Source organism: Anolis sagrei, chromosome 9 (assembly GCF_037176765.1).
Source record: "Anolis sagrei isolate rAnoSag1 chromosome 9, rAnoSag1.mat, whole genome shotgun sequence".
Classification (NCBI taxonomy): Eukaryota; Metazoa; Chordata; class Lepidosauria; order Squamata; family Dactyloidae; genus Anolis; species Anolis sagrei.
Genome location: NC_090029.1, coordinates 34442036 through 34453853, shown reverse-complemented (window position 1 = coordinate 34453853; position 11818 = coordinate 34442036). Strand labels below are relative to the sequence as shown.

Below are 11818 nucleotides of genomic sequence, written 5' to 3'. Positions count from 1 at the left end.
TATATATTTTCACTTTTATTATGTGTATAGAGAACACTATAAAAGGCTATAAAATGAACACATTTATACAACAAGCACTCCCTGAATGAAGGTGTGTTTTCTGTACATGAAAGACTTACTTTCTTTAAGTAAGAAGCAGATACTGAGGAGAGGAAAATCCAAAGCAGCTCATACAAAAGACTTGCTAATTTGAGAATTACCTTAACTTAACTTAAGCAACCATCAGTGGTTACAGGTAGGGAGCTTGTCTATTTACACAATTCATTTGTGTGTGTTTTCCCCTCAAATTTTTCTACTGTTTAGAGTGGATTTTTTCGGACATCAATGATGTCACGGTAAGACCCCCCTGTGAGGCCTGGCGTGTGAAGGTTCTTGCGGGATTTCAGAATGGGAACGAGGCCTTGTGGCAGGGATACTTCCTTCACTTGGCTGGCTCTGGACAGGTTCTCTTCCTCCTTCTGCTGGAAGTCTTCTGGTACCAAGGAGATGGCATTAGAGAGCGAAGAGCGCCTCCAGGTCGGCGGGAGCGGTGCATGGACAAAGTCTCTGGGTTCCTCCCCAGACCCATGGCTTCCCTCCAGCTGCAAACATGGCTCCAACATGCCATTGGTGCTTATCTGATTGGCTACCTGAAGTGAATCATGTCTGTCCCCAGCTGCATGCCAGACTCTTTCTGTACCTGCATGAGAAGAGAGGTATCTTAGCATGGCACAAGGTTTTTAAGTACAAATACAGACAGGCAGAGTTTCAGCCATGGATAACAATCACAAAAACACAGATGAAGCTATGAAAGAATATTTGGTAATAATATCAGTTTGGTAATTTGTAATATTATTAGAAAAATCAGGCTATGTATACAAATAACTTACACCAAGAGGAAAAACATACATCTAAACCAGGCATGGGCCAACTTTGGCCCTCCAAGTGTTATGGACTTCCAACTTCCAAAACACAAAAGAGAGCCTACCTACTCTAAATGGTAGGTGAGTAGAAGAAAAAGAGTTTGGCTGAATGTCTCCCTTTATATTCCTAACTAGCCGTCCCCTGCCACGTGTTGCTGTGGCCCACATGGGGGTTCTGTGTGGGAGGATTGGCCCATTTCTATCATTGGGGGGTTCGGAATGCCCTGTGATTGTGGATGAACTATAAATTCCATTAATTACAACTCCCAAATGTCAAGATTCTATTTCCCCAAACTCCACCACTGTTCACATTTGGGCATATTGAGTATTTGTGTAGAGTTTGGTCCAGATCCATCATTGTTTGAGTTTACAGTGATCTCTGGATGTAGGTGAACTACAACTCCAAAACCAAAGGACACTGCCCACTAAATCCTTCCAGGATTTTCTGTTGGTCATGGGAGAACTGTGTGCCAAGTTTGGTTCCATCGTTGGTGGGGTTCAGAATGCTCTATAAATCCCAGCAACTACAACTCCCAAATGACAAAATCAATTTTTTGAGTGAAGTACATACATTGGGTTGTTAGGTGTCTTGTGTCCAAATTTGGTGTCAATTCGTCCAGTGGTTCTTGAGTTCTGTCAATCCCAAACGCACATTACATTTTTATTTGCTTATTGGAGTTTGTCAGGAGTGAGTGGTGGGAGCAAGGGGCCAAGCAAATGACCTTGGTGGGCCAGATTTGGCCCACGAACCGTTGTTCAATGACCTCTGCATTAAATAATGCTTTCTTCTACTTCTTCTTCTTCTTCTTTTTTAAAGATAACAGGTTTATTTGGTAAACAGCATATGGTTGCAAGTTGTAAACTTTCTTATTGAACTCTGAAGGATACTTGGTTTGAAATGCTTTCCACTCTTCCAGGTTACACAGTATCGTTTACTCTTCCTGAGGTGAAGTTCTTTTTATTAAACAATGTTTCAATACAAGTATATCTTTCCTGTTTGATCTGTCCTTGATCAAATAACTCATCAAGCTTATTCTTTAGCCTTAACCTAACTAAAGAAACTGGCCATGTTTCTCCTTATAGCCGTGTAAAATGTATGGTGTCATTACAGTGATAAACTGTATATGTTTTATACAACAGGTATAAGATATAAATACATTATATTGAAGTGTGTTAGGTGTATAAGTTTTGTAATAGTTAATGAATATTTACAAAGTCACTGTATAGATAGAAGATAGAAATGTTTAGATAGATTGTTTATATGAAAATGGTTAGACAATGTAAAAGGAACGTGGTCGCAGATGCCTTGTCCAGGATATCTTAAGGTTAAAGGTTTGTATATGTGATCCATACTGTATTTAACCATAATATGTTTGTATTTCAGGAATGTTGTATATATATATATTGCTATGTAATTTTTAAATTATTTTTGCCCATTCAGGGACTCTGAGTGGCCAAAAATAACCTTTTTTGGGTGGAAGGTGTGAGGAAGTTATTAATACTTTGCATGTTTTAAATTGTTCTTCTTCTTTTTTTATGCAAGTCTTTTACCCTATCTATAGCAGATTCTACAAAACACCCAGAAGAGCAACAGGAACACATTTTAGAAGATAATGCAGATTTCTTTTCTTTTTTCCTGTATAAGGCCTTCTCTTTATGCTTTCCCCAATTATAATTCATTTCCTCCTTGTACACTGTTTCAGGTAAAGGTAAAGCTTTCCCCTGACATTAAGTCTAGTTGTGTCCGACTCTGTGGGGTGATGCTCATCTTTATTTCTAAGCCGAAGAGCTGCTGTTCTCCATAGATGTTGCACCTCAGAGTAGATTCACCTTGCTGAAGACACCAAACTGCGCACAGGCAGAAGTCTTTATAGTTTATTAAAAATAAAAGGTAAAAGGTTCTTAAAGGCAAAGGTTAATGTTCCAAGAGATCAATATCATATAGCACTTGAATCTTAATCCAAAAAGGTACCAGCAAAGCAAAAAACCCAAGAGAACATGACAAAGTCCTGAAACCATAAACACCAGAACTGCAAGATAATCCAGACAAGCAAAGGCAAGCTTCTTACTTGAACGCAAAGTTGTTTTGAAAAGGTTTGGTCTCAAACACATGGCTTAATAGCCTTTGCAAAACACAAAGACATTTCTTTGGCCTCTGGCCTCCCTCTTGTTAGCTATCTTCTCACTCCTTCGAACTCAGAATTCCAAACGGTCAGCCCAATCTAAGGTTCCCATTTCGTCAAGGTCAGTCTGTTCGTTAGTGTCAGCCTGTTTCCCCGCTTGCTCATTATCAGGATGAGAACTGTCGTCCTCCTCTGAGTCAATCTGTACCTGCACCTGGCAAGTTTCAGTATCAACACTCTCATTCCTTGCTGTGGGAAACTGCACTTCTTCACTGTCTATAACAAGGATGTCTATAACAGGAACATTTTGAACCAAACTATGAACCTGAGTCCCAACATCCTCATCAGAGACACTCTGTGATTTCAGCTGAGTCACAACAATCGACGCCTCCAAGGTCATGTAGCCAACATGATTGCATGGAGCACCATTACCTTCCCGCTGGAGCGGTACCTATTGATCTACTCACATTTGCAAGTTTTTGAACTGCTAGGTTGGCAGGAGCTGGGGCTAACAGCAGGAGCTCACCCCCACTCCCCGGATTTGAACCACCGACCTTTTGGTCAGCAAGTTCAGTATCTCAGGGGTTTAACTCGCTGTGCAACCAAAGGGCCCTGTACACTGTTTAGTTTCTTTTAAAAGAATACTCTTTTTCTTAAGTCACTATGGCCACAGCTTTCTCTTCCAAACACAGACCGAACTATGTTACCTATTGAATAGAATAGTTACATATGGGATCATTTTAGCAGCAAAGATGATGAAGGCAGAACAGCTGGTGGCTTACCATCACATCTGGCTTGTCCCTCCAACTGGGTTATGCTCAGCTTCTGGGTCAGTTCTTGGGCCATCCGCTTGTAATGGACCAATTCCCTTTCCAGCGCCTTTATCCTTCCCTGATACTGAAGCTTACTGTTCACCTGTCCTTCATCCATGTGCTCTGTGAAAAGAGATAAAAAGTTTGCATTCAAGCTTGGGAAAGTCTGACCGCATGAGGCTTATCAACAGGCATGAAGGTCCTTTGTTACCTCGGCTCTGTTGGAGCAGAAGCTGGATGTTCTGCTCGTGCTCTTTCTGCTGGAGGGTGAGCTGGCGGTCCATCTCTAGGCGCTGGCGCTCCAGGGCGACTTCCAGCCAAAACACCATTTGCAACTGTTCCTCCAGCTGCATTTCTAGTTCCGAAAAGGCAATGTGCTGCCTGTGCTGATCCTCCCGAAGAGTCACCACCTGGCCCAAAACAAGGAGATGGACATCGTGCATGATCTCACTGCTAACACACTATCACAGGTGTAGGCAAACTTGGGTCCTCCGGGCTGTTAGGAATTATGGGAGTTGACGTCCAAAATCCCTGGAGGGCCCAAGTTTGACCATGCCTGCACTATCACCTTGTTACGCAACTGAAGCAGTTTAAGCAGCAGCTATTTATTTATTTTGGGTATTTTTACCCCGTCCTTCTCAACCCCCTGCGGGGGGGGGGGGGGGGGCTCAGAGAGGCTTCCAGCCAGCACATACTTGATGCCTACAATTAAACACAATAAAATACACAGCAAACAGTAATTATAAATAATTAAAACCATTAAGTTAATACAATAAAATCTACTAGAAAAGAAGCCAGCCTGGTGGCCATCGTTTCGCCGACTTCTGTAATTAGTGAGTCCATTCAGCTTATCATAATCCGTTTCCAAAGCTCTTGTCGTCATTGTCCTTGTCAGTCTGCCAGATTACCCAAAGGCCTGGTCCCATATCCATGTTTTTAATTTCCTTCTAAAAGAGAGGAGGGATGACAATGATCTAGGTTCTTGTGGGTTTTTTCGGGCTATAGGGCCATGTTCTAGAGGCATTTCTCCTGACGTTTCGCCTGCATCTATGGCACGCATCCTCAGAGGTAGTGAGGTCTGTTGGAAATAGGAAAATGGGTTTATATATCTGTGGAATGGCTGGGGTGGGGCAAAGAGCTCTTCCCTGCTGGAGCTAGGTGTGAATGTTTCAGCTGACCGCCTTCATTAGCATTTGAAGGCCTGCCTGAGCCTGGGAAAACCTTTTGTTGAGAGGTGTTAAGATGTGCCATGAAAATGAACAAAATCTCGCTACCAGTATTAAAAAAACTCTAAAATTACAACAGCAAAACAGCAGAGAGGAAACAACCAGGCACATCTTAACACCTCTCAACAAAAGGTTTTCCCAGGCTCAGACAGGCCTTCAAATGCTAATGAAGGTGATCAGCTGAAACATTCACACCTAACTCTAGCAGAGAAGAGCTCTTTGCCCCACCCCAGCCATTCCACAGATATATAAACCCATTGTCCTATTTCCAACAGACCTCACTACCTCTGAGGATGCTTGCCATAGATGCAGGCGAAACGTCAGGAGAAATGCCTCTAGAACATGGCCCTATAGCCCGAAAAAAACCCACAAGAACCTAGTGATTCCAGCCATGAAAGCCTTCGACAAGACAATGATCTAATTTCCCAGGGGAGTGAACTCCACAGGTGGGGGCCACCACCGAGAAGGCCTTGTCCCTCGTCCCCGCCAGTCTCGTTTGTGACAAGGGCGGGGCCGAGAGCAGGGCCTCTCGAGAAGATTCCTAGGTGGGACATAGAAGGAGATACGTTCAGACAGGTACGCTGGACCGCTGTGTAGGGTTTTATAGGTCAAGACCAGCACTTTGAATTGTGCTTGGAACTGGATCGGCAGCCAGTGAAGCTGACATAACAGAGGGGTGGGATGCTCCCTGCATGACGCTCCAGTGAGTAGTCTAGCTGCCCCCCATTGGACTAGTTGAAGTTTCTGAACAGTCTTCAAAGGCAACCCCACATAGAGTGCATTGCAGTAATCTATTCAGGATGTAACAAGAGCGTGTATCACTGTGGCCAGATCCGACTTCCCAAGTTACAGGCGCAGTTGGCGCACAAGTTTTAATTGTGCAAAAGCTCTCCCGGCCACCACCACAGCAAGCATAGGACCTTGTACACCTTTTGGTGGTTGTTCCTGGGCTGTTTGATTCCACATTGCTAATTGCCCCCATTTTGTAATCTCTTTGCTCTAACTAGCAGTCACAGATACACATTAATAGTAAAAGTAAAGGTTTCCCCTTGACATTAGGTCTAGTCACGTCCAACTCTGGGGGGTGGTGCTCATCTCCATTTCTAAGCCAAAGAGCCGGCGTTGTTCGTAGCCTGTGGCTGGCATGACTGCATGGAGCGCCGTTACCTTCCCGCCAAAGCGATACCTATTGATCTACTCACATTTGCATGTTTTCGAACTGCTAAGTTGGCAGAAGCTGGGGCTAACATCGGGAGCTCACCCCACTCCCAAGATTCAGACCACCAACCTTTCAGTCAGCAAGTTCAGCAGATCAGCAGTTTAACCTACTGCACCACCACAGCTTGTTTATTTAATTATTTATTTACTGTATTTCTCAGCCCTCAAGCAACTCAGGGCGGTTTACAATGGCAATGATTCAATGCCCCAAAACACCATAAAACATTTAAAAACATTAACACATAATATAAAACCATAACAAGAATATTAAAGCATCTCTTAATTTAAAAAAATTGTCCCATCTCGTCGTCCAGTCGTTCTGATTCCTATGTCATTTACCTTGCATTTTTCAAACACTTGCTCAACCAACCAAGGGGGCTGATCTAATGTCCCCAGGAAGGGTGTTCCATAGCTGAGGGGGCACCCCTGAGAAGGCCCTGTCTTTCATTCCTGCCAATTGCAGCTGTAAAGGAGGTGGGAGTGAGAGTAGGGCCTTCCCAGACGATCTTAAGCTCCTAGATCAGTGGTTCTCAACCTGGGGTCCCCAGATATTTTTGGCCTACAACTCCCAGAAATCCCAGCCAGGTTACCAGCTGTTAGGATTTCTGGGAGTTGAAGGCCAAAAACATCTGGGGACCCCAAGTTGAGAACCACTGTCCTAGATGGTTCATAAGGAGAGATACGTTTGGACAGGTAAGTTGGGCCAGAACCGTTTAGGGCTTTATAGGCCAAAGCCAGCCCTTTGAATTGTGCCCGGTAGCAGACTGGCAGCCAGTGGAGCTGGCGCAACAGAGGAGTTGTGTGTTCCCTGAGCGTCGCTCCTGTGAGCAATCTGGCTGCCATTCGTTGGACCATTTGAAGCTTCTGGACAGTCTTCAAACGCAACCCCATGTAGAGCGCATTGCAGTAGTCTATACGGGATGTAACCAGAGCGTGGACTGCCATGGCCAAGTCAGACTTCCCAAGGCACGGGCACAGCTGGTGCACAAGTTTTAACTGTGCAAATGCTCAGTTTATTAATATAAACTGATAATATACCTCAAAATACATTTTTGTCACGTTGGCTTCAATAAAATTTATAACTGCCGCACTATTGGGCAGTGCACCTTTTAATTGAATAGAATAATGCTGTTACTCACTGTGAAGGAGCCAGTATATTACTGCTACTACTTGTAAAGGCTTGGCCACTAATTTGTAATGGTGCCACCAAATTGCAAGGATGTATAAATATAACTACTATCAATATGTAGAGAGTTGGTAAAAGGAGCCAATTCTTTGTGAGGGCTTATTAAATTGATGACACAACCAATAGCTTGTAATGTTGCTTTGGTCTTTCTTCAATATGTAGTGTGACTTAACTTGGAAAGGAATGGTAACATAGGCTTGACTTTAAAAAGAAACTGTAACAAGTTTATTGATGTACAGAAGCTTGATGGTTTCAAAGTTTCCTTTCTCTTAGAGGTACAGATCTTCAAAGGTTACATTCAAAACAGTTCTTAAATAACTCTTAGGAGGTCTAATTCTACTAACAAACAGGTCTCAAACTTAGTTCCTTAAAAAAGGTGTTTCTTTCTTTAATAGATTGTTTATTCTTTCTTTATGATGGTTCTGTTACAATAAAGATGCTTATAAGGGCTTCCCCTTTTTCCCCACAGCAGTTACTTATTTATATTAAAAGTAACTGTTCTAAACTTATCTAAACTATATTGGCACAAAGCCAAAACCTTCCTGATTCTTAATAGCAAGGAATCAGCCTTCCTCTATATACTTACCATTACGAACACTTATCTATAACAATATATAACTGTAGATAAAAATTTACACTTCATCACACTCACCTTATCAAAATATTTGCAAAGTAATGCCCGGGTCTCGGAGGAGGAGAGGTAGCTGAGTTTTGCCATGAGGTTCATCTCACACTGGGAAAGAAGGCTGGCCGAGGAGCGCAAGACCCGCTGCCTACACGTGATGGACTCGTTTTTGTACTCTATGGCCGCATCTAGAGCCTCAATGGCTTCATCCAGCTGGAAAAGGATCCGTTCTTCCTAAATGGAACAATGAAGACAGAACACTGTTTAACTGTCAAAAGTTACCAATACAGTAGAGTCTTGCTTATCTGACCTTCGGTCTTATCCAACCCTCTTATCCGACGCCCCTCTTTTCCTCCAGCATTTCCCCTTCAATTAAAGGAATGCTCCTCAACTCTGTCTCCATTCCCAATAAGTGAAAATGTTCTGTTGGGCACTGGGCCTGTAAAGAATTTCCTTTAGAACAGGACGTGCAACCTTTGCCCAGCGGGAAGCCAGGGGGCCCAAGGAGAAGTTCTCAGAGGTTTTCCACCACAAATAGTCTTTAGATGGCTTGTGAAGTACAACAAAGTCTTTTATTAATGAACAATCAAACAGAAACTTCTCTTGTCTTCAGTAAAGTTAAGCAAATGATTCCAAGCTTTTAGGCAACTGGTGAATTCCTAATCTTGTCCACGAAGGACAGGCAACTGTCTTCAATAACTTCTTCTTTAAAGGAAAACCCCCTTTTTAACTTCTCCCAGGCTGACTGTAATCTAACCCTTACTGATGTGGGCTCCGCTACCGGGTCGAACTGCTTCTCGAACGCCGGGTGGACCTACCAGTAAAGGCTTAGATGTTCTCCAGCTGGAGTTCTTTGGTCTTTAGGGCTGTTTCCCTGGAAATTCTTAAAGGTTGAAGCTTTTGTACAGGAGAAGCTTGCACACGTCCTATACATTAGCTTTCCTTGCTGAGACTAACTAAAAAATGGCTCCCTTCCCTTCCCAATTGCCCTGAGCAAGGGGCGGGACCAAAACTTAACGATGATGGACAGGTGACTTGCCCTATGACTGCAGCCAAAAGAAGCCACCTATCTGCAGAGTCCTTGAAACCTGGGACTGCAAACAAACACTCAATACAAAGCAAATAAAGTTGGAGCTCCTGGTACAGCTGTACCAGAACAGAAAATGTCAGGACAAGGAGGAGGAGGAGGAGGAGGAGGGAAAAAAGCGGGGAAAGAGGCAGGACCGGAAACAGAAGCATTCTCCCTCCTTCCCTTTGGTGATTTCCACACTCCAGTTCCACAACTGGGCACTTCCTGCTGGGCCCCTCTAGTCCCGAAACATTGCCTTGCCTTAACTCTTTGAGTCCCTGTTGATAGTATTCTAGGTGTCTAGCACCGCATCGGATGGGTAACAGTAGGTTAGACTTCCTATTACTTGATATTTTATTTTATCCGACATTCTGCCGGCCCGTTTATGTCGGATAAGTGAGACTCTACTGTATTGCCACTTGGGTGAAGGGATTCTCATCCATTACTCTTTTTCTTAACCCTATAATATAGTTGAGTATATATAATATTTTCCCATTTGGGAAATGGAAGTAAAGAATGAATAATATAATAATAAAATAATAAAACTTTATATTCCTCACTCACTCCCCGAGGAGACACAGGGTGGATTACAGCAAAAGATAGCAAGCATTCAATGCCAGATTTAAATACATAACAACATAAAGCAGTTAGTTAATCCACATCTAACATAACACATATTAAACATCTATATAAATTAAATTTAATGTCCGTTTGTGGGATTAACATAACTCAAAAACCACTGGACGAATTGACACCAAATTTGGACACAAGACACTTATCAGGCCAACGAGTGACCATCACTCATAAAAATACTGAAAAGCACAGCACAAGGGACTTAAAAGCCAAAAAAAAGCAAAAAGACGCTACAGCAAATGCACAGAAAGGGCTCCCCTTTCTGTGCAAACAAAACACACAATAGCATATATGCACTCTCTTCCGGACTACAGCTCCCAGCATCCCCTAGACCAGGCCCTTTAGGAGAGAAGGAGGATCCAAATGTACTGCTTCCAAGCGGCAAGCTTTCATCTCCCTGGATTTCTTTGAGAGCATCCCAATCCCGGCATATTCCTGGACTGCAACTCCCAGCAATCCTCCAGATAGTTAGATTAGATAGAGATAGATAAGTAGTTAGATAGATTGATCAGGAGGACTGCTGGAAGTTGCAGTCCAAGAATAGGTAAAGAAGGAAGAAAGGGGAGAAAGAGGAAAGGAAAGGAAAGGTGGGGGGTATGGAAGGGGAGAGGGAGAGAAGGAAGGAAGGAAGGAAGGAAGGAAGGAAGGAGAGAGAGAGAGAAAGAAAGAAAAAGAAAGAAAGAAAGAAAGAAAGAAAGAGAGAGAGAGAGAAAGAGAGAGGGAGGGAGGGAGGGAAGGAAGGAAGGAAGGAAGGAAGGAAGGAAGGAAGGAAGGAAGGAAGGAAGGAGAGAAAGAAAGAAAGGAAGGAAGGAAGGAAGGAAGGAAGGAAGAGGGAGGGAAGGAAGGAAGGAAGGAAGGAAGGAGAGAAAGAAAGAGAGGGAGGGAAGGAAGGAAGGGAGGGAGGGAGGGAAGGAAGGGAAGGAAGGAAAGAGAGAGAGAGAGAGAAAGAAAGAAAGAAAGACAGGAAGAAAGAAAGAAAGAAAGAGAGGAGGAAGGAAGGAAGGAAGGAAAGACAGGGAGGGAGGGAAGGAAGGAAGGTAAAAGGGAGGGAAGGAAGGAGGGAAATGAGAGAAAGAGGGAGGGAAGGTTGGCCACAGCAACGCATGGCTGGTACAGCTAGTAAATTATATAAACAACATATTAACATTAACTTAAAATCATTATTAAAATATAATACAGCTGATGAAGCCAGAAAAGTCAACAGGATCAACTAAGTCAAAAACCACCCAGTGCTTAGCAGATGAAGGGTGCAACTCAGTTCAACATGAATTCAATTTGGGAAAGCTACATGATATCTAAATCAAAGCTCCCAAAGTCACGCCCCAATATTGCCAGTAGTCAAGTTTTTCCTTTCACTTTATTGAAAGTTATGATTTAATACCACAGATCACCTTATCCCGGTAGTTTTTCCAACAAACTATCAAAGACAAAGTGTCCACGAACCTCTGGAGAGAGCAAGGTGCCCTGGCGCAGCTTGTTGTCTATCTCCAGCCTTTGTTTGAGCAGCTGATCCTTCTCTTGCCTCAGGTTGTTGATTTCTTGCCGGATCTGCTGCTGATCGTGGGCACTGCTACGGCAAAGCTGCCCGTTTTTTTGGCTGAGTTCTTTCTCCAGGTACTCCAACCGGCTGGACACCCGCATTATGTCATCATTTAGGGCCTAAGGCAAAAAAACATTCTGGGGTTTTAATAGAGGAACCCCACGTCGAGTTCTGGGGTCAGATAACAAGCTAAATATAAACTATATATTTTATAGTACATGTAATATTACTAATAATATTACAATATAAATAAAAATGTGTGGTGATGTGTAGTTGTATTCCTATGGTTATGTGCTGTTTAAACAGTAGTTAATAATTGGTAAGTATGTAGGATTATATTTTGTTAGAGGTGGTGGCTGGTTTGGCTTGAGCTGAGTTGCCATAGCAACAGGGGTGGAGCCAACTGTCACCTAACTGCGCATCTATTTGAAATAGGCAGTCTGTGACCGTTAGAGTTACAGAAAGGACTGATTTCTCTAGTGGG

The 11818-nt window shown here is 43.1% G+C and overlaps 1 protein-coding gene across 1 annotated transcript in view; it reads right to left on the bottom strand.

The window, feature by feature from the left end:
- Window positions 1-11818, bottom strand: part of KIF7 (kinesin family member 7) — a 44345-nt gene continuing 32527 nt past the window's right edge. The window contains exons 15-19 of the mRNA XM_067471448.1: window positions 11238-11453; window positions 8120-8326; window positions 4049-4247; window positions 3808-3960; window positions 1-679 (exon numbers count right to left, since the gene is read on the bottom strand). Coding sequence (XP_067327549.1) covers window positions 300-679; window positions 3808-3960; window positions 4049-4247; window positions 8120-8326; window positions 11238-11453 — 1155 coding nt within the window. The 3' untranslated portion in view covers window positions 1-299. The remainder of the gene's footprint in view (window positions 680-3807; window positions 3961-4048; window positions 4248-8119; window positions 8327-11237; window positions 11454-11818) is intronic.